Below are 23,311 nucleotides of genomic sequence, written 5' to 3'. Positions count from 1 at the left end.
CTGCTTGTGGCCTGGGAAAGCAGTCGAGGACGGCCCAAAGCCTTGGGACCCTGCACCCGTGTGGGAGACCTGGAAGAAGTTCCTGGATCCTGGCTTCAGATCGGCATAGCACTGGTCGTTGTGGTTCTTGGGGAGTGAATCATCGGATGGAAGGTCTTTCTCTCTGTCTCTCCTCCTCTCTGTGTGTCTGACTTTCCAATAAATAAATACATCTTAAAAAAAAAAATTTGCTGCAACAGGTTGAACCACTATCCCATGTAGGTGCAGGTTTGAGGTCCAGCTGACCCACTTCTGATCAAGCTTTCTGCTAATGCGTCTGGCAGAGCAGCGGAGGTCCCAAGGGCTCCAACCCTGCCCCATGTGGAAAATCCAGATGAAAGTCAATCAGCAGATGGAAGATCTTTTTCATCTCTTTCTCTGTATATAGCTCTTACAACTAAATCTTTTTATTTTTGTAAGATTTATTTACTTCAAAGAGCTACATATGGAGTTATCTTCCATCCATTAGTTCATTCTTCAAATGCAAAATGGCCAGGGTTGGATCAGGCAGAAGGCAGGAGCCAGAAGCTTCATTTGGGTCTCCCAGGGTCCCAAGACCTTCGCCATGTTGTGTTGTTTTTCCCAGGCCATTATCCAGGAGCTGGTCTCGAAGCAGAGCAGCTAGGACAAGAACTGGAGCTCATAGCAGATGCTGGGTCACAGGCAGTGGCTTTACTTGCTACACCATACCACCCACCTCAATTCCATCTATTTTCACATAAAACCGCTAGTCAAAATTGTCATCAATGAATCAAAATCATTCATGTAAACTGATATGTGTACAGGGTCTTTTATGTGTCATCTAGTACCAGAAGAATAAAGATAAAATCGCTGTGAAGCAGGACAGATCTGTGTATGTAAACACGCATCAGGCACGCCGCGGTGCAGCAGGTGCTGAGGGAACACTGAGTGAAGTCACTGAGCTCGGGGGTCAAAGAGGGCTGGGGTTCCCTGCCCGGGAAGGAAAGGCTCCACAAACAAGATGAAGCTCGAACCAGATTTTAAAAGACAAATATGAATAAGGTAGATGGGGAATAAAATAAACTGATTGCTTGCATCAACTGATCTTTTGAGCTTACCTGTAGCTAGGTAAATGGGGTGATTGTGGGCAGGGCTCCACGCCTGCATGGCCGTACGATCTACCTCCTTCAGCTTCATCCTGCTGGAGAGAACAGTTTACAATGAAGTATAACACAGAACACAGAAGCATATTTTACATAAGAACATATTGGATAAACAACATTAGCATCAATCCAGTGTCAATAATCCAAATTGGTTTAGATACATCATTTGTTGGGAATGTTCACACCTAGAAACAAGACAAACTTGGAAAACGTTTGAGGCCCACAGAGGGCTACAACAGACCAAGTGGCTTGAGTATTCACGACCCAAAAGCACCTTGGGTTTCAGCCTTCTGAATTTTCAAATACTTGTACAAACTTTACTACTAGTGCTCAAAGAGTTTTAGATGTTGCAGCACTTTGGATTTGAGGATTAGAGATGCTCAACCTGCAGTGCTTCCACTGGAAACTGCTCTACAGAAACAGTACAGAATAAAGAGATGAGGAATCAACTTTGCTGTACAAGTGCTTCTCAAACAAGGATGAGCAACTGTGTCTGTGGGGAAAGCAGCCAGGTCACAAGGTGCATCTCCGCAGAGCAGGAAGGTTCCATGCTAAGAGTGAGTTTAAAATGAATGTTTAACAAATTTACTACAAAAAAAAATATGGTAAGTATAAATATTTTAAAACCAAAAATGTTTGAAAGAAAGTTGGTCACTCCAAGCTACAAAACCACATGCCATCTTACAAAATTAAAATCATTTCAGTAGAAAAACTCAGGAGGTATGTTGCTACATTTTTCAACAATATTTCTGATTTTTTAAAAAATATTTATTTTGTTTTCATTGGAAAGGCAGATATACAGAGGAGGAGAGGCAGAGAGGAAGATCTTCCCTCCAATGGTTCACTCCCCAAGTGACCACAACGGCTGGAGCTGAGCCAATCTGAAACCAGAAGCCAGGAGCTCTTCCGGGTCTCCCACGTGGGTGCAGGGTCCCAAGGCCTTGGGCCGTCCTCAACTGCTTTCCCAGGCCATAAGCAGGGAGCTGGATGGGAAGCAGGGCTGCCAGGATTAGAACCGGCGACCATATGGGATCCCAGTGCATGCAAGGTGAGGACTTTAACCACTACACTATCGCTTCTCGGCCTTTTGTCTAAGATCAAGTGTAAACACTACACTATCGTGCCGGGCCCAATATTTCTGATTTTTATATAAATACATTTTCATCACATAGTACTTTACTATAAGCTGTAATATAATTTAAATTACTAGTTCTACACCAATCAACACTTCAGCAGTTTTACAAGCAATGCTTAAATCAATGGCCACACACGTGTTATTTCATGCAGATAAGGATACCTACACATTTTCAAAAGTCAAGTTGCCAGGTTAAAGGATACATGCAATTTAAGTTTTGATAAATACTATGAAGTTAACTTCCAAGGCAAGCTTTTTACAACTGGAAGAGTAATATAAGTGGGCACTTCTGAAAGTTCATGGAAAAGGGGAATTTAAAGATTCCTATTTTGGTGTAAAAAGGTTTGAAAGCCGTATACAATTTTTTATAACACACAATCCCATGAACTTTTTAAATCCTACCCATATGAATGGTATTTGAAATTTTTTCTGCATCAAAGTAAAAAAAAAAAAAAGTTACACCCCCTCTAAAAGTGATTAAATGCATTGTCATTGGCTCTGGATGGCAAAGAAAGACAGCTCACTCCCCCTAATGTCTGCAAGATCATGGGCTCAGCCAGTATTCAAGGCCTGCGGTGTGCACAGCAGGACCCCAGTACTGAAGCTGTCAAGAGTCCTCTGCTTCCTCCTGAGAGATGCAGGAGCAGGAAACCGGATTCCTTTTTTTTTTTTAAGCATTATTTTATTTGTTTACTTACTTACTTATTGGAAAATCAGATAAACAGAGAGCGAGAGACAGAGAGGAAGATCGCCTGCTGATTCACTCTCCAAGTGGCTGCAATGGCCAGAGCTGAGCTGATCTGAAGCCAGTTTCCCATGCAGGTGCAGGGTCCCAAGGCTTTGGGCCATCCTTCACTGCTTTCCCAGGCCACAGCAGGCAGGTGGATGGGAAGCAGGACTGCCAGGACACAAACTGGCACCCATGTGGAATCCCTGCATGGGCAAGGCGAGGACTTTTAGCCACTAGGCTACTGGTGCACTATGAGATGTAGCAATTCAAGAGGCAACTAAACTGCTGCACCAAATACCCACCCACCACATAAACTTCTCGTCTCACTGCATGTTCCCTCCTATGATCAGCTCGTGTTCTACAGTCTTACAGTGTATTCTCCTCTCCACTTTTCAGATTTTCACAGACACAATAAGTGAAAAATATTAGCTCGGCATAGTTACAATCTACATTTCTCATAGTGCAGAATCTCTTTTTATGTGGATTAGGGAACACACCTATCCACTGCCATCTTTTTCTATTAACATCACTTGCCCATTTTCCTATTAGCAGGTCAAGACTTTCATGGGCTGGCCCAGTATGATAGCCTAGAGGCTGAAATCCTCGCCTTGCATGCACCAGGATCCCATATGGTCACTGGTTCTAATCCTGGCAGCCCCGCTTCCCATCCAGCTCCCCTCTTGTACCTGGGAAAGCAGTGAGAGACAGCCCAAAGCCTTGGAACCTTACACCCACGTGGGAGACCTGGAAGAAGCTCCAAGCTTCTGGCTTTGGATTGGTGCAGCTCCAGGTATTGTGGCCACTCAGGGAATGAAACAACAGATACAAGATCTTCTCTGTCTCTCCTTCTTTCTGTAAATCTGAATTTACAATAAAAATAAATAAATCTTAAAAAAAAAAAAAGACTTTCGGGCCGGTCCAATAGTCTAGCAGCTAAAGTCGCTGCCTTGCATGTGCCAGGATCCCATACAGTCCTCCGTTCATATCCCTGATGCTCCACTTCCCTTCCAGCTCCCTGCTTATGTCCTGGGAAAGCAGTCAAGAACGGCCCAAAACCCTAGGACCCTGCACCTGCATGGGAGGAATGGAAGAGGCTCCTGGCTTCTTGGCTTCAATCAGCTCAGCTCCAGCAATCGTGGCCGCATGGCGAGTGAATTAACCAACGGAAGATCTTCCTCTGTCTCTCCTGCCCTCTCTATATATAACTTTCCAATAGAAAAGAAATCTTTTTTTTAAAAAAAAAAATCTTTTGCTACTGTGTACTTTTACTGTGTGCAAATATGTCTTTTGGTAATCAAGATATCTGGATTTTTTCTAATCCGTGCATCTGGTTCTAACTTTATAATTTTAAATAATTTTATTTAATGCCTTAGTCCTCTATTTCTTCACAAGGTTAACTAATGCTGTACTAATTGCACTGATGAAACCAATTTATGCAGTCTTACTGCTCTTCTCCAACTACACAGTTATACTCAACAGTGTTATCTTCCCCACTGTTTACCTTTGTACTGCGAAGCAGGCTTATACAGTTCCTAATTGATTTGTCAGCTGTAAATGGTGTCCTTGACTCAAGGCCTTTATGGAAGCAATAGTCCATAAATACTTTTTGTAAAATATATTTATTTTGTGTCCAGCGCAAAAGTTCAGTGGCTAAATTCTTGCTTTGCATGTACTGGGATCCCATTTGGGCACTGGTTCACATCCTGATTGCTCCACTACCCATCCAGCTCCCTATTTGTGGCCTGGGAAAGCAGTTGAGGACAGCCCAAAGCCTTGGGATCCTGCACCCGCACGGGAGACTCAGAAGAAGCTCCTGGCTCCTGGTCTGGACTGGCTTAGCTCCAGCCATTGCAGCCGCTTGGGGAGTGAATCAGCAGAAGGAAGATCTTTCTGTCTCTCCTCCTCTCTGTAAAATCTGTCTTTCCAATAAAAATAAATAAATCTTTTAAAAATTTTTATTGGAAAGGCAGATTTACAGAAAGGAGATACAAAAAGATTTTCCACTTTTCTTTAGTCCCTGCATCCACAAGGAAGACCTGGAATAAGCCCCAGCCTCCTGGCTTCTGTCTGGCTCAGCCCCAGCTACATGGCCATTTGGGGAGTGAATCAATGGATGAGCTATCTCTCTCCATTTCTCCCTTTCTGTATCCCTGCATTTCATACTCTGGTTTCTCTTCAGATCATATAAATCTTTCACCTTTTAACTCTGCCTTCCAAATAAATAAATCTTTAGAAATATCTATACAAATAATTCTCCAAATTTATACAATCTGCTTTTATTTGAAGATTGTTCAGATCCTAAAGATAAGGCAAAGAAGAGAACTCGCACAGGCTAGCAAGAGGCAGTGCTAAGATTTAAACTTACAAGTTAAGCACTTGGGTCCAAGTTTTTCTTTGTCACTTCCAAGAAGTTTGTACATCATAACTGCTAGGTTTTGGACACTGATTCTAATGTCAAAAGCCCCCCAAACACTTGGGAATCAACACTCTGGCCTCTAAGTTTTATGCTAATCACACTAAGAGGGGGGCCAGAGCTATTTCACAGGGGGTAAAGCTGCCGTGTGGGTTCTGGTTCCAATCCCAGTTGGTCCACTTCTGATCCAATTCCCTGCTATTGTGCCCTGGGAAGTAGCGGAGAATCACACGGGTCCTTGGACCCCTGCACTCCGGAAAGCTGGAAGAATCTCCTGCTCCTGACTCCAGACCAGCCCAGCTCCAGCTATTGAGGTCAGTTGGAGAAACCACTAGGTAGAAAATCTGTCTCTTCCCCTTTCTTTGTAACTCTGCCTTTCAAATAAGTAAATACATCTTTAAACACAATCACACTAGGAAGTCTGGAAATCATTTCAATAATGGTATTTGGAGGTACAAATTCTGGCTTGGGTTATCCCATGGTGGAACCCAATGACTGAAACCTGGCAGCTTTGGAAGAGACCACACAGACATACAATCTGTCTCCTGCCAAGTGATGCCCTGTGCCTCCTCAGCAATAATATCATCAACCAGAGGCCAAACCAATAGGGCCACTGGATCCTGGATCTGAACCACCAAAACCATAAGCCCCTTTTTTTCCATTATAAAGTTACATGCTTCTGATATTTCATTATAGTGACAAAAAGCTGAAGATACAATAGAAAGAATCAACATATAGAAGAAATGGTTAATGGCAAAGCACCTATCATGCACAATGCAATTAAGACGGAAAGAGCTGCATATCGGACATTGTGAGAATAAGGGAGCCAACACTGTGGTAAAGCCACTGTCTACAACGCTAGCATCCCATATGAGCACAGGTTCAAGTCCTAGCTGCTCCACTTTCAGTACAGCTCCCTTCTAATGTGCCTGGGAAAGCAGCAAGGGATGGCCCTAGACCTTGGGCCTTTGCACTCATATGAAAAGACCCAACTCAGGCTAACATGGCTACCTGGGGAGTGAACCAGGGAATGGAAAACCTCTGTCTTTTAAATAAATAAATAAAATCTTTTTTAAAAAAAAAGGGGGAGGGGCCCGGCAGCATGGCCTAGCAGCTAGTCCTCACCTTGAACATGCCAGGATCCCATATGGGTGTCGGTTCTAATCCCGGCTGCTCCACTTCCCATCCAGCTCCCTGCTTGCGGCCTGGGAAAGCAGTCAAGGATGGCCCAAAGGCTTGGGACCCGGCACTGGTGCAGGGTCCCATGTGGGAGACCCGGAAGAGGTTCCTGGTTCCCGGCTTCGGATCAGCGCAGCACTGGCCGTTGCAGTCACTTGGGGAATGAATCATTGGACAGAAGATCTTCCTCTCTGTATATCTGACTTTGCAATAAAAATAAATAAATCTTTAAAAAGATTTTTTAAAAAAGTTGTGGAATTAGGCAACTTGTCACATGGTTAAAAGCATGATTCCTGCAGTCAATCCTCACTTTGACCAGTGGCTGTGATCCTTAGCAGGTATGATACCTTGGGTACAGCATTTAATTTCTGAGTCCCAGATTCTATATTTGTGAAATGACAATGAGAATGACTAATTCGTGGGATATTGTGAAGTCTAAGTGAGATCATGCATTTACACATCCTAACTGCCTAGAACACAGGTTAGCGTTGTATGATGGCTATTTTGAAAAAGTATTGCTCTCATGAGATTAATCAAGAAAACTGCACATCTAAGATTATGTGGTAGGGGAACCTAGTTTTAAAATATGCAGGAAATTTTTAATGACTGGCTTTGAATGCTTACATTTAGAGTAACAGAAGTAGACAGAAGGGCTAGAAAGACCAGGTTCATACACAAAGAAAATTTTAAATTCTTAACTTTTTAAAGGACATTTTCCAGGGGGAGAAAAGGTTATAAGTGCCCTCGGAATGATTTCTAAAAGTATAAACCAAAATAACTAAAGGGGAAAAAAAATGGAACAGAATTGCACTGTCTCCCAGAGCAAAGGTACAAGGGCTACCTACTTGTGGCATGCTTAGTTAATGTGTAACACTGGCGCAAAGAGACAAGTTTACAAGAACACAAATTCCAACCAATTTAGAGATGTCTTTCTTGCCCCTGGTACTCAGTGCTCCGCCAGCAGCAATTCCACTGCCAGTCTGTCCTCATACAAGGTTCAGTGCCACCTGAAAAAACAAACCAAAACCCTACACAACGGCCGGGAAGCACCTCGTATGATCTTCATCTATGAGACACAGTGCCCCACTCCACCTGCTACCATTATTCTCAAAATTACAAAAATGTTTAAAAAAATCTAAGTCCACTGAGACACATAGGTTTGCCTTTCTTAGGAAAATTCAGCTAAATGATTTTCTTGAAGATCAGAAAGTTTAGAGTAAATCAAACCTTCCAAGACTAGCTTTAACAGCTTTGTTACCATTTAAAATAAATGATCAGAATTCACATGGCAAATATTACTACTTTCACCCAACACTATCTTACACAGAATATAAGCATAATGAAAGGGCATACTGTGAGGACAGTGGGTTGTTCACATATGCCATCCACAAGACCGCATCAGGCAAGCAGTTAAAGCAGAGTCTGGAGCCAGGACCCTGGCTCGGAATACCAACTCATCATAAGACTCCAGCTTTCTGCGTCTCCGCTCCATCCTCAGTAAAACACAGGCAACAACCCTATCTACAACACAGAGCTGTAGGAATTGGATAATGTGTTACTCAGAGTGCTTAGAAAAATTATGTGGAGGCCCCGTGTGGTAACCTAGTGACTAAAGTCCTCACCATGCAGCCGCTGGGATCAAATACAGTTCATATCCCTGATGCTCCACTTCCCCTCCAGCTTCCTGTTGGTGGCCTGGGAAAGCAATCAAGGACAGCTCAAAGCCTTGGGACCCTGCACCCGCAGGGGAGACCCAAAAGAAGCTCTTAACTTGGGAGCAACTCAGTTAAGGGCATTACAGTCACTTGGGGAGTGAACCAGATGCAGTATCTTCCTCTCTGCCTCTCCTTCTCTCTGTAACTCTGACTTCCCAATAAAAAATAAATAAATTTTTAAAAAGGAATAATTACATGGCACATGTTTGTGGCCCATAATGGTTACTATTACAGGAGTCACAGTGCAGCATGTCTATGCCAGCGAATCTTCAAAGTCTTAAGTTCAATACTAGAACTCCATTTGGTATGGCTCTGTCCACAGCTGCATTCAATTAAGTGAAAACTTTCTCTTTCTGCTCATTTTCAAAACACAAATTTTGTAAAGTAATACTAAAACCCCAGAGTCCTTTAAGCAATGCTATTAACAGAACTGACACTGACCTCAGTAAGTGAGAACAGAATCAGAACTTCAGACTCCCACACCTACCAACAACTGGGAGGCCTTGAGAAGTCTGTGAAAAAATGCAATTAGAAGATAAAATACATTTTGGTGCAAACCATTTCGTTTTATAATATATGCATAGCGAGCGCCCTTCAAAAATTCAGAAAAGATTTATGTTATGGGAAAATCATAGTCACATCTCAGGCAACCAAGAGCAAGCCAAAGAAAACTGACCAGCGTCCACACTGCCTGGTTAAAGGTGTCAAAATAATCTGTAAGGCCAGAAAATCTTTTGAGCAGCAATTAGCCTTAAAATGGTAACATTTCTAAAAACAATCTAGCAACAATGTGACCAGACAAAAAATTTTCATTTGGGATTTATAAGCCTGATGAAATTAGCAAACGTGTATGGGTTATGCTAGAACGATGATTCAATGTTTCATTACTCTCAGAATGGAGTAGAATCCCAAAAGATTATTCACAGCTCTTCACAGTTTAGATTTCTTTCTAGTCTTATGTTACTTTCAGAAAGGAATCTGTTTACATAAAATGGAATAACTGTATATGCCGCTCACATACATATTGTATTGTATGTAAATGCCACTCAGATTTCCCACGTCCCAAATAAACTGTCAATACCTATAACGTACATTCACAATTACAAGAACATTTCGTTTCTCCAACGTTCTTAAAACGTGCAAGACTTTCTCAGTTAATTACAAGACAAGGAGGAAAGAGCAGACAGGAGTCACGGAAAAAGGGAGCGCCTGCACTGCCCAGCCCCAACTTCGGGACGCACAGCAAAGGCCGGATGTTAGAAACCAAAGGCGAACCTCCAATTACAGACTGGATCGTGACGAGGAGTTTTTTTGAGATCACAGGACGCATTTGTCACACAGCCCATCACATCCTCGCAACTTCAAACAGACTACTTCTCTGAGTTTACACAAAAGTTTATAACGCCCTCTCGCCCAACGCAATGCGAGTACTTTGATTTTTTTTTTTTACAACCGTCTTATAATTAAACTTCATAGTAGGACAACTTAGTAGCAGTACCACAAAACACTTCCTGAGACTTCTTTGCCAGTACAGGCTGCGACTAGCAACTATTGTCTCCGGGTCAACGGCAGAAGCTTCCAGTCCCAACCTACGAACCTTCACATCATGACATCAGCTCAAACGAACGAAATCCTAAGCACACTGAGGAGAGGAATCCCAAGCTTGTTTTCCTGCCCTGGCCCTTGGAGACCGCACCTCTTTGTGCACCCGGGATCTGAGGGTCTCCGTTGACTGCCCATTAAAGTGCAGTTACCGGCCCGGCCGCGAGTCCCCAGCTGGAGGCCCGGCCAGCAGCGGGCGCGGACCGGCGCGATCCCCCAAGGAGCCGCCTCCCCGACGCCGGGCCCCAAACCGGCAGCTCCAGACAGGGCCTCAGGCCGGCGGGGACAGCGGTGCCCGAGGCCGGGGCTGCCCGGCTTCGAAAACGGCTCGGACTCTACCTCGAGGTTCGACAGCCGGACAGAGACGACGGGAGACGAGAGGCGGACACAGCCGGCGGAGACCCTCAGCGACCACTCCTGGCCTGAGCGCGGCGCCCGACCGAATCTGCCGGAATCCGCCGCTGCTCCTCCTCCCGAGGCCCAGGGCCACCTCCACGTTCCGCTTCAACGTGGCAGCCGCAGCCCCGCCCGCCGGCCGGCCGGCACTTCCGGGTACACGTCTCGCTCCGCCCTCCCCGCCGCACGGCCCGCCAGGGTACTTCCGGGAGCGCCGAGCGGCGCGGCGAGCGACGCTGGGAACTCGGGGCAAGGGGCAATGGAGCAAGGGGGGGCTGATCTTTGCGGTTTGACGCGCGCACGCGCCAGGCAGGCGACCTTTCTCTGCTGGGCGGCAGGGTGCTGGTGTGGCCAGCAGGATCGCGGGTGGAGGCAGAGCCCTGCGGGGCGTTTCCAGCTAGCGAAGGAACGCCACGTAGCACTGGTCCAGGGGGCGTCTGCAGCCACTGGCCACACTGCTAGCGCCGGCCAACTTTGAAAATGGGGCTGCGAGGCCCTCAGTGCCATTTGCTACTGGGCTCATAGGGCTCAATTGGGCGTCCTACACTGTTGTTTAAAATTTTTTTTCTGTATCTGGGGCAAAGGGGGAAATAGAGGGACAAACCCCACCTTGTCTCCCACCCACCCCAGGTCCCTGATGTGAGGCATGCTCCGAGAGTTTTGCTTAAGTGGTTTTGGTAGTTCAGCAGTTATGAATTGCTGTCAGTCTCACCAATCCAAGCACGATGAGGTTGCTGAAGAATCCACTGATTGACATAGTCCATCATAGTCTCCGTTTGCCCAGTTTTTCACTGCCAACATATGGTTGAGGTAGTTGATTGATTTGTTCTGTCCTCTGTTGTGGTGCCAGGTATCCTCTGCAGGTTCCGATGGATTGCCATATCCTCCATGTGCACCTGGTTATGCTCTCCACTGCTTTGTCTGAGCCTCTTAGGAGGCTCGTCTCTGGCACTTGCACTCCATGGCAGACCATAGAACCTGCACTTCTCTTCATGGTTAGGGTTCTGAGTCTGGCAGTTCGATTGGAGAGATCCCAGATTCTTGTGTGTACTTGCAAGTACAAGGCACAATACAGTCCATCGCCCCAATCAGCTGGTGGTTGCAGTTGATGGGTCAGTTCTGGTTGCAGCCCTGTCTTCCAGCCCAGCCTGATTCTACCCCAGCACACACTCGGCCCTCACATAAACCAGTGGGAGCTGCAGCCTAGTCGGAGTGACCCACAATAACCCCCACCAGGCCCATCCCCTACCCTGGTTCCCGTGCTTGCCAGTATGTGCAGCAGACTAGTCCAGTCTGTCCCACATCCCATTCAGCTCTCATACATGTCAATGGGCATTGAAGCCTAGTTCAACCCAACCAACCCTACTATCCAGCCCACACACATGCTGTTGGGTGCCTTTCTGTCTAGCCACCCCAGCCCCTGTCCTGGTTTTTGTGCTCTCCAGTGGGAGTGGTAACCCAAGAGGGAGGTGCCCACTATTTCCCTACTAGGCCACTCCCACTCCCTGATTATGCACTCTCCAGGTGGTTCTGGAGTTTAACTTGACAGATTAAGCTCCCAGTGCCAGCCTCTGCCGCCTGATGCTGCGGCAAAGCCCAACCAACCCTCATCCATTCTAATTTTTGCTTGCACCAGTCAGAAGTCATCCCAACCCGGCTTTTCCCTTATCTAGCTCTTACGAGGCCCACAGGAGTTGTAGTAGGGCGTCCTACACTATTGAGCTTAGAGACTTTCGAGGAAAACCAAGCCTTCGGGCCCAGATCACCGTGTGTCGTGGACATGTAGCCTCCACAATGAGGTACAGGTGACGTGAGAGATGCCAACTTCGCCGAGCTGGGATCCTTTGCAACCAGTTAGTAGCCCCTGAGCTCCAGGCCCCTTAGCACACACTCACAGGCCCTGGTGCCTGCAAGCTTCCCCTGGAGTTGTGGATCCAAACAAGTGCATGATCTGGATATCTGTCAGCCTTGGGGGTTTTATTTTAATGGAGAAGTCCAGAAAAACTACCCAGCAAAGTACCAAATCTGGACTGAACCCAGAGCAGGGATACGAGCTGGCATCCATATGGGACCCCGATGGTGCTAGACAAGGATTTAGCCACTAGGCTATTGTGCAGGGCCCAATGGGGTAATTTTTAAGGCAGGGATTCTAAACAGTGTTCCTGTCAACTGGTTCACTCCCCAAATTCCTGAAACCTCCGAAAGGATGTAAGATAAGCATGGCAGTGTGTATCACAGAGACCCAAAGTGCACACTAGCAGATTGACAAAAGGAACTAAAAGTTGAACCCATATGGGACATAGTCATCCCGAGTGGAGGCTTAATCCCTAGACTAAAAGCCCAAGTTGGTTTTTTATTGGCCAAGGAAGTCTGGTTTGGCCACCATAAAACCAGTGGAAGAGGGCCCAGCACAACAGCCTTGCGGCCAAAGCCCTCGCCTTTTACGTGTCATTATCCAATATAGGTGCCGTGTCATTATCCAATATAGGTGCCGGTTGTAATCACTGCAGCCCCGCTTCCCAACCAGCTCCCTGCTTGTGGCCTAGGAAAGCAACTGAGGACAGCCCAAAGCCTTGCGACCCTGCACCTGCGTGAGAGGGACTGGGAAGAGGCTCTGGGCTCCTGGCTTCAGATCAGCTCAGCTCCAGCCGCTGTGGCCACTTGGGAAGTAATTCAGCAGACAGAGGATCTCGGTCTCTCCTTCTCTCAGTACATCTGACTTTCCTCATTGACACCGACAGCTTCACCCTAGCTAGGATTCCCTGGTTGCATTACAGCAGCCACTTGTTGAATAGCAGAGTGCCAGCATGCCCAGAATCAGCTGTTTTCCACAACACTCCATCCAAATCCTGCAGATCTCTCCACAACACATCCTCACATGACTGGCAAAGCAAGGACAGCCTGTGGCTTGGCATCTGGGTACAAATTTCATGGACCATCCTTCTCTGAACGTGCAGCTCCACCAGAAAGTGAAACATGAATCAATTCATCCTGACTTCTGCCAATACCTGCCTTCTGACATACCAGTGGCTGCAAAATGTTTTTCAGTCTTACAGTTGTAACAAGTAATGTGAGAGTTTAGTCCCAAATGTTGGCTGTTTGGTTCGTTTAATCCAAAGTGAAAGTGAAAGTGAACACTTCATTACAACCAAAAGTGATATTTTAGTCCCAGTGCAATTTAAACTACAAGATGTAGAAACAGCTTTACCTTCTTTTATAGCCATGAGACATTCACTGATTCATACTGTAGCTTCATGAAGGCCTAAGCATCAGCCTATCTTTGCTGTAAGTATATTCAATTCTCTCTGATCACACTGAATTTTACTTGCAGTATTATCACTTTTCATTTCTTTGCTGACCAATTCCTTTTTGATTATCCACCATGTAAACCATCACATGAATTCAATCTCTGGGAAACAAAGAAGCATCGTAACTACGCACTTTGCTAAGTAAGCATAGTCAGTCACCAATCACTGGCCACATTTTATTTGCATAGATAAGAATAAAGAGCTAGTAGCAAAGCATATGCACCTATTCAGTTTATATTGTGTAACTGTTGTATTATTTAATGGTATTGTGGCTATCTAATATCACATACACTGGAAATGGGTAGAGCAAGACTAACTGAAAATACAAAAGGATATATTATGCTGGATCAAGCATTCAGATACTTCGATGCACAGTTCTTCAGATTAGGATTTGCAGTCTCAGGGACAGTCTTTCAAGAAGTTTCAGAAATCGGGCCGGCGGTGTGGCCTAGCAGCTAAAGTCCTCCCCTTGAATGCACTGGGATCCCATCTGGATGCCGGTTCTAATCCCAGCAGCTCCACTTCCCATCCAGCTCCCTGCTTGTGGCCTGGGAAAGCAGTTGAGGATGGCCCAAGACTTTAGAACCCTGCACCCATGTGGGAGACCCAGAGGAGGTTCCTGGTTCCCGGCTTCGGATTGGCGCAGCACTGGCCGTTGCAGTCACTTGGGGAGTGAGTTATCAGACGGAAGATCTTCCTCTGTCTCTCCTCCTTTCTGTATATCTGACTTTGTAATAAAAATATATATATAAATCTTTTTTTAAAAAGTTTCAGAAATCTTGAGGTAAGCAAGAGTAAAATTCTGAACCAAATAAACACATCATGGGGCAGGAGCCATGGCCATGTGGAAGACCATTCATGTCCCAACCACTCTACTCCCAATCCACCCCCTGTTAATGGCATGGGAAAAGCAGCAGCAGATGGTCCAACTACTTGGGCCTTGTCACCCATGCACATGACCCAGATGAAGCTCCTGGCTTTACCTCTGGCCCAGTGCTGGTCATTGTGACCATCTGGGGAGTGAACCAGTGCATACAAAAATCTCTCCCTCTTTGTCAACAAAGACATAAAGTCATAAACAACAAAACACAAGGCATAAATGGCATGTGCACCCGACATGTGGAATAGCACTCAGTACCAAGTTTACAGTTCAGCCAACAGCAGCATAATACTCCAGTCATCTTTTTTTTTTTTTTTAAGATTTATTTTTTTATTATTTTTTCATTGGAAAGGCGGATAGACAGAGAGGAGAGACAGAGAGGAAGATCTTCTGTCTGATGATTCACTCCCCAAGTGAGCGCAACGGGCCGATGCTATGCCGATCCGAAGCCAGGAGCCTCTTCCGGGTCTCCCACGCGGGTGCAGGGTCCCAAAGCTTTGGGCAGTCCTCGACTGCTTTCCCGGGCCACAGGCAGGGAGCTGGAAGGGAAGCGGGGCTGCCGGGATTAGAACCGGCGCCCATATGGGATCCCGGGCGTGCAAGGCGAGGACCTTAACCACTTGCGCCACCGCGCCGGGCCCCAGTCATCTTTTATAAAGTGCATTTCTTTCATAAATCTTTCTATTAAAGGCTATAAGCAACATTTGTATTAGAGTTTTACAAACTTAAGCAGAAAATTAACTTTTGTCAACCTAAGTATTCACAACAGATCTTCACATTTAAGAAATGTCTACAACAAGCTTAATTATGAAAGAACTGACAGATTTGCAATATCCAGCTTCCTACCATCTTCTCATCTACAGTTCCCTAACGAAGCTGTAATTTGCTGCACAGTCATGTAGTGATACAAAGTAGAGTCATTTATATTTCAGTGCAAGGAGGCACTTCGCAGATTAGCTGAGAAGATTTTTGAGATGTGCGTATCACATATCCCAAGTGCCTAGGTTCAGACCTTGGCTCCACTTTTGATCCAGCTGCCCGCTCATGCGCACCCTGGGAGACAGATGATGCATCAGGCGGTTGTGTCGCTGCTGTCTACACGGCACATCTAGGTTGAATTTCCAAGTGTTTGGACAGATGGGAGTACCCTACAATAAATTTAAAAAGTATTTTTTTAATTTCAGAGGATGAAAGAATAACATCATTATTACTAAGAGAAACTGCCCTCCAATGATTATTCCTGAATCCAATATACCAACCCGAAAGTTACTTTTTTGTTTTTCATGATACAGTTCCATAGGCTCAAAGACTTCTCTTTTCCTCCCTCCCCATTTCCCTCTTTTTCACCTTGTTTTTCCTCATATTAACACAACAGCATAGTCTTTCAGCAACAGCCACAAGTCATCATTCTGCTATTTAACTGTATCATGACACTGTAGGCTTACACAATGGCATAGAGTCCAGCATCCTATTGTCAAGATATACTCAACAGTTTCTTTGGGAGTCCACCTTTCATTCAGGAGAAGATGTGCACATTGCACTGTGTCTTCCCTTCTCAGCATGACTGTCTCCCTTATACAATTACTCTAGATGAATATATGTATATATATATATGTATATATCTATTGGTCTTGTATTTTACATGAAGGTTGTCTTGTATCACAGAGAAACAATGATATTTGTCCTTTTGGGATTGGCTTATTTCACTTTTAAATCATAATTACCTTTAAAAGCTGAAAAGGAATTATTTTTACTTCAGGGTAAAATATCAACATTAAGCCTGTATGTCAGTTACATTCTAAATTTCAATTTTTTACTCATAACATTTTTATGTGCTTTAAAAAAAAAACTCATTACAAACGCCTTACCTTACTATATAAACCTTCAGACTCTGGATCCAATAAATCTGACAATGATGTTTGACATCCTCCAATTTAATTCCTAGGAAGACATTCAGACAGGCAAATCGACACACGGAAAACTGTACTGTGTGCGCATAAATATATCTCCCGATTGCTTTAATGTCCTCATCCAAATACATTAATCACAATCAATCAGAATGTGAACAGCAGTGGGAAAAGTTTAATCATTGGACATTTAATACTTTCTTTTAAAGCCCCATTGATGAAGTTTCCATTGCTGAGCTTTCTGCAAATGTGTAACAAACTGTATTTTAATTTTAATTTTCTATTGCTGAGCATTTAAGGCCCCCAATTACCATATGACTGGCAAAAAACTCAGCACAAAATTATTTCAGGGTAGGCATTTGACAGAACTATTAAGGACTTGAGGCTTCTTATACCTTGCATAACAGAATGCTTGGGTTCGAATCCAAGCTCTGCTTCCTAATGCATGCCCTGGCAACAACAGGGGAAGGCTCAGGCAGCCGTGTTCCTGCAGGTGATGAGAAGAACAACAGTTCAAAGCTTCTGAATCTCAGGCACTAAATACAATTTTCCCTTTCAGGTCTACTTTCACTATCTGACAAAATATTTCTCATGAAGCATGACAGAAATTAGTAAGAGGGGAGTGGGGAAAGATGTCAGTACTTGCAAAATGTACTATTTATACTAGATACAAGTGAAGCTCAAAGGAAAAGGCCAAACTGCTCAAGGATGCTGCATTTACACAACTGAACTATGTTTCTTGGACCCAAGCAATTATACCATATTCCTTGAGAAAACATTAAGGACAATGCTCAGCCATTCCAACTTAGCAGCAACACAAGCCAAAGGGTAAGGTGTGACAGCCAGCCTCCACATGTTGGTGCCCCAAATGACTGTCCCCTTACACAGTCCCTCCCAACCTGCACGAGCATGGCCTCAGTGAACAGGAAAAGGCAGAACATACAAGTCTTTCCACAGTTTTCAAGGACATGCTTCTTTCTTTAGACCCTATAACCTTACAAGAACACCGGATCAGAGCCACCAGTCCCTACCCCCAGATTCCTGACCCACACAAGTGCCAAGTTAACTGTGTGGTGGCTTAAAAACTAAGGTTAACCAACATCCACATCCATGTCCAAAAGGTACATGGAATCAGGCCCTGTGGCATGGCCTAGCAGCTAAAGTCCTCGCCTTGAATGCACCGGGATCCCATATGGGCGCCGGTTCTAATCCCATCCAGCTCCCTGCTTGTGGCCTGGGAAGGCAGTCGAGGATGGCCCAAAGCTTTGGGACCCTGCACCCGTGTGGGAGACCCGGAAGAAATTCCTGGATCCTGGCTTGGGATCGGCACAGCATCGGCCGTTGCGCTCACTTGGGGAGTGAATCATCGGACAGAAGATCTTCCTCTCTGTCTCTCCTCCTCTCTGTATATCTGACTTTCCAATAAAAAAATAAACCTTTTTTTTTTGTGACAAATAATTATGGTGGGCTTCAAAAACCACCAGGGAAAATATGAATTAGGAAATAACTGGGTGAATTTGAAAGGCTTTTGCAACAAACATCTTTCAAGTACATTTTCCAGACATTCTGAAGTACTGTCGTGATTACGTACAAGGGGAGCATGATTATTTTTGTCTCATCACAGCCACTAAGAAGATCTATGTTACAATCTACTTTGGGTTTTTAAAAACATTTATTTTTTTATTGGAAAGGCAGATCAGATCTACTGAGAGGAGAGACAGAAAGATCATCTGTCCACTGGTTTACCCCCTCAAACTTCTGCAACAGCTGGAGCTGAGCTGTCCCAAAGCCAGGAGCCAGGAGCTTCTTTGGGTCTCCCTCGCAGTTGCAGGGTCCCAAGGCTTTGGATCATCCTTGACTGCTTTCCCAGGCCACAAGCAGGGAGCTGGATGGGAAGTGGAGCAGCCGGGACACAAACTGGCACGTATACAGGGTCCTGGTGTTTGTAAGGTAAGGATTTAACTGTTGCACTGGGCCCACAACCCACTTTTTATCTGAACTATTTTCCATTTCCAAGTTATTTGTATAGTTTCAAAAATGCATGATACATTCAAAACACACAGACAAGGATGAGTGTGTAGTGACTAAGGTGCTGGTTGAGATGTGTGTAACCCATGCAGAGTTACTACCTTCATGACTTGGGGCCAGTTCCTGAACCCAGCTCCCTGGTAAAAGGCAGACCCTGGGAATCACAGCTCAAAGTATTTGGGTTTTTAATACCCACGTGGGAGATCTGAATTGAGGATCTAGCCCTCAGCTGTGGCCTGGCCCAGCCCAGCTGCAGCTGTTATGGGCATTTGGGGAGTGAAACAGCAGGTAAGAGATTGCCTCCTATCTCTTTCTACTTTTCAAATAATTTTTTAAAATAACAAAGAAAGATACTCTACCTTCCCTGCACATTTTCAGTCATTATCTTCCAAAACCTATACGTCTTTCTCCGACATCTCCAGGAGTGCCACTTCTGAAAAGATTTTGATTAAAAACAAACACTTTCTGCATTTTCAAGGCCTTTTTTGCAAATCACAATTATCTTTAACACAGCTTACATATCCTCATTGAAGTAGTCAATAATCACAGCGGCTCATTATGTGAACAGCAGTGAGAAAGGTTTAATCACCGGATATGAAGCCCCTAAAGGAAGCAACAATACAGCCTGAGGATCCCACAGCAGAATCCACAACAGGGACCCAAAGCACGCAGAGGACAGAAACCAGTGTCAAGACAGATCCACACAACTCAAAACATGGCTCCCCAAGGGGTCCCACATGCAGACATACCGCAAACGCTGAGTGCACTGACCTCTTGTGGCGCCTGTAAGAATGAGCTGCTTTTATGGAATCACTCTTAGGGTATCTGTTGGGCCAAGCAGCCATTTTCAGGAACTGTTCTGCAATTAATAATTGGGAGAATATCGTCAGAATCACGTTGAGAACTACACTGTTTAATTTTTCTATGAGAGTTACAATAGTTGGAACCCAATTAGGCAGGACATAAAAAGCAGTCCTCACTTCACATGCTCAACTGACAGCAACATTTTCAACAATAAGGAAGAATTAGCCGTGATAATCAAAAACCCCCATCTGGTATATACCCAAATGTCGACCAACTGAGCAATGGATAATTCTATTGCTGTACAGCCACACGATGCAGTTAAAACTCATCGGTACAGGAATGAAGGCCCGATGACATGCTACACCGTGGGCCCAGGCACCATTCTGCCAAGTGAAAGAAGCTGCTCATCAAACACCATGCATTCTAGCTAATGACTTCCTTATGGACCAAACCTAACGGGGCAAATCCACAAAGACAGAAAGTAAACTGGTGCTTCCTAGGGACTGGAGTTTGGGAGGTGAGCGGAAGCACAGCTGGTTAGAATGGATCTCCCTTCAGGGGTGATAAAAGGCTCTCCCATGGACTCAGAGGTCAGTTGTGCAGTTGGCGCACAACAAATTCGTACACATCCTACAAATCACTTTACTGTACATATTCCAAGTCAGTTTTATGGACTAGGAATTATCTCAATGAAATTATTACCCAAAGAGGGCAGCCGATTTTCTCCTTAAAGACAACTGAAGGGCTAGTGATGTGGTTCCACTGGCTAATCTTCCACCTCCAAGCACCAGGATCCCACATGGGTGTTGGTTTGTGTCCCGGCTGCTCCACTTCCCATCCAGCTCCCTGCTTGCGGCCTGGGAAAGCAGTCAAGGACGGCCCAAAGCCTGGGGACCCTGCATCTTCATGGGAGACTCAAAAGAAGCTTCTGGCTCCTGGCTCTGGATGGGCTCAGCTCCAGCCTTTGTTGCCACTTGGGGCAGTGAACCAGCAGATGGAAGATCCATCTCTCCTCTCTGAAAACCTGCCTCTTTAATAAAAATAATTAAATCTTTAAAAAACCTGAAAAAGCAGTGTTATTTATTTTTACTTTACTGCAATTAGGCGTTATCTGGTTGAGCGCTGTATCTGCAACCAATAGTCCAATCAACTGACACTAATTAAACTCAGGCGCTATCCGCACAGGCCGGCCAGCATTGGCCCCTCATCTCCCTGATCTCAATTTCCAATCTCATGGACCACCCTCAGCCGAAGCTCAGTCCATCCCAATCGGATTCAATTACAAGCCTCCTGTTGATAGGCCCAACAGGTGAGAAAGCCAGACTTTACCTTGAATATTGTTTTCAGCTGGAACCTTTGCAAAATGCACAGAAAGGGCAAGACAGAAACAAATGAATGCAATGTTTCCTTCTATGCAAAGCTGAGCGAAAATAGAGAAGAGCCAACTCAACCCCCGTTCCAGCATCTTCTCACTCGCAGCCCACACCATCTGCCCGCAGCGGCCACCGCAGGCCCTGACCCCATTTTCTTCTGAATTCGCTCGTTTCGATCAGGAGTTCGCTGACGAAAAGCCAGCGGCTCCTCTCATCAGTCAGTCTCTCGAGCCAGTCTGGAACCACGCACCTGCCGCCCACGACTCCTGCGTTTTCTCCGCATCTGAAAGCTGCAAGGGAGGGACAGGAATCTCAGACCATCATTTTTGCCTCGACTTTGTCTTCCAGATTTCGTTCCCCATTCCTCATCCCTCCCTCTTATCCTCAGTTCTAAATCGCACCCTGGTCCCGTCGCCGCGCGCTGGTCAGCCCCTCCCGCTTCACCTCGGCAGGCTCCATCTCCAAATAAAAGCCGATGGCACCGGATTGAACCAGAACCGGTGAATACAAAAGGAACAACTTCAGAGCACGACAAAGCCCGCTCCCCAACCCCCTGCCGAGTAGGAGCAGTGTCCAAGTGCACGTCCCTCCCACCGCACCGACGACCTTTTTCATTGGCTGTTGCGACGCGACGTGGCTCATGATTGGCTCCAGGGCCGAGCGGGGCGCTGACTGACAGGCCACCTAGGCCCGCCTTTCTGTATAAGTAAGGGTCTGAGCTGGGAAACCTGGAGGCGGACCCCCCCTTCCCAAACAAGAAGATGACCCGAAGCTGCTGCGCCGTGGGCTGTAGCGCCCGGGACACCGTGCTGAACCGGAGGCGCGGCCTCTCCTTCCACAAGTGCGTGTGAGCGCAGTCCCGCAGCGGACACTGCGGCCCCCAGGGCCTGGCGGGCTGCGGACCGGGGCGGGCCGTGCGTGGCGCCGTCCACGGGGCGGGGCGAGCGGAGCGAGGGAACTCTAAAATTGGGGCTCCTCTCGCACCTGCTCTGTGCTGACCTCATTCCTTCTGCTTGCGTCATGACTGTCAACAAGGGTACTGGGAGGGAGGCCTCCTGTCGGGACAACGGGAGTACTCAGCTCTGGCCTGTCCCGTCTGGCGTTTGAACCTGGCTCTACTTCGGCCTGGATCTGAGCCACAAAGTTTCCACTGGGGCCGAAAAGGGGGAAAGGGGTGGGAGGGGGCCCAGAATTTCTAACGTGCGTGCACGTCTATGGTGCAGACTGGGGTTGAGACACGCTGGGGCCTGCAGACATAGAAATTTGCTTTAACTGCGGTAGGCTGTTTGGGAGATGTAGGGAGTTCAAAGACTTAAATACTTGCTGGGGCAAGAGATGGGGCCAGGCGGAGCGGGGCCGGCTAACAGGGGCAGAAAGGTAATGCATTGCCAAGCGCAGGTGCAATGTAGAGGAACGAGAGGCAGAAGGTGTGAGTCCAGATGAAGGAGTTCCAACTATGTAGTTATGTATTTTCTGGAACCTGGGGCCTGTTCTTCCCCTGCCAGGTTCTCCCGTCAGTTAATTACCCTACTCTTCAGCTGCTCTGTCTACTTTCACTGAAAGCCCTTTTGAAATAGGGACAGCCAGCTGAGCCTGTGTACCCCCTTTCGCTGCTCCACCATCCCCCTTCCCTTAACCAGGCTCTTAATTAAGTCCCACTGGCTTTACTACCTGCTGTAGCCAGGTAACTGCCACCACCATTACCAGTGACCTCTTTGTCCTTCTCTTTGGTCCTAATCATTCCTTCAAATGCCCCCACACCCTTCCTTGCATTTTACTTTCCTTTGAGGCTTTTAAGTGAGGACTTTAATCATGTGACCCCTCCCTGTCTGAATTACATTTCCATTTCCTCTGTGCTTCTGCTTTATACAGAGCTCTTCCGTATGCTGATTCTATGCTGATTCGTGCCCTAAAACCTTGCAGTGATGGGTGGAGCCTGGAATTTCTTCAGGGCTCCCAAGCGGGTGGTGGGGCTCCAAGCATCTGGGACTTCTACTTTTCCCAGGCCATGGGCATGGAACTGGATGGCATTTGGAGAAGCCCAGACAGCAGTCTGCCCCTATGTGGGCTTTACTTCCTAGGACAATGCCAGCCCCTGCCTTGGCTTTTTGTTAAAGGAGTTGTCTCCATCTAAAAAGCCAGCCAGGTCCCAGCACATTGGCCTAGAGCTAAATCCTTGCCTTGAATGCTGGGATTCCATATGGGAGCTGGTTAGTATCTCAACTGTGACACTTCCCCATCCAGCTTCCTGCCTGTGACCTGGGAAAGCAGTCAAGAATGGCCCAAAGCCTTGGGACCCTGTACCTATGTGGGAGACTTGGAAGAAGCTTCTGGCTCCTGGCTTCAGATCGGTTCAGCTTTTGCCATTGCGGCTGCATGAGGAGGGAACCAACAGATGGAAGATCTTTCTCTGCGTCTCCTTCTCTCTGTAAAATCTGACTTTCCGATAAAAGTAAATAACAAATTTTGAAAAAAATTTTATTAGAAAAGCAGATTTTACAGAGAGAAGCAAAGAGAGGAAGATCTTCCGTTCACTAGTTCACAACCCAGTGGGCCACAATGGCCAAACTTGAGCTGATCTGAAGCCAGGAGCTTATTCGGGGTCTCCCATGCAGGTGCAGGATCCCAAGGCTTTGGGCCATCCTCGACTGCTTTCCCAGGCCACAAGTGGGTTGCCG

The 23,311-nt window shown here is 46.2% G+C and overlaps 1 protein-coding gene across 1 annotated transcript in view; it reads right to left on the bottom strand.

Annotated features, from left to right (window-relative positions):
• LOC121166327 (protein transport protein Sec31A-like) overlaps positions 1-10,422 on the bottom strand; it is a 69,796-nt gene extending 59,374 nt beyond the window's left edge. Inside the window, exons 1-2 of the mRNA XM_040995473.1 lie at positions 10,277-10,422; positions 1,119-1,201 (exon numbers count right to left, since the gene is read on the bottom strand). Coding sequence (XP_040851407.1) covers positions 1,119-1,197 — 79 coding nt within the window. The 5' untranslated portion in view covers positions 1,198-1,201; positions 10,277-10,422. The remainder of the gene's footprint in view (positions 1-1,118; positions 1,202-10,276) is intronic.
• Positions 10,423-23,311: the final 12,889 nt, after the last annotated feature.

The sequence above is a fragment of the Ochotona curzoniae genome, unplaced genomic scaffold, assembly GCF_017591425.1.
Source record: "Ochotona curzoniae isolate NIBS_2020 unplaced genomic scaffold, NIBS_Ocur_1.0 patch124, whole genome shotgun sequence".
NCBI classification, from domain to species: Eukaryota; Metazoa; Chordata; class Mammalia; order Lagomorpha; family Ochotonidae; genus Ochotona; species Ochotona curzoniae.
This window is presented reverse-complemented; position numbering and strand designations above follow the sequence as displayed.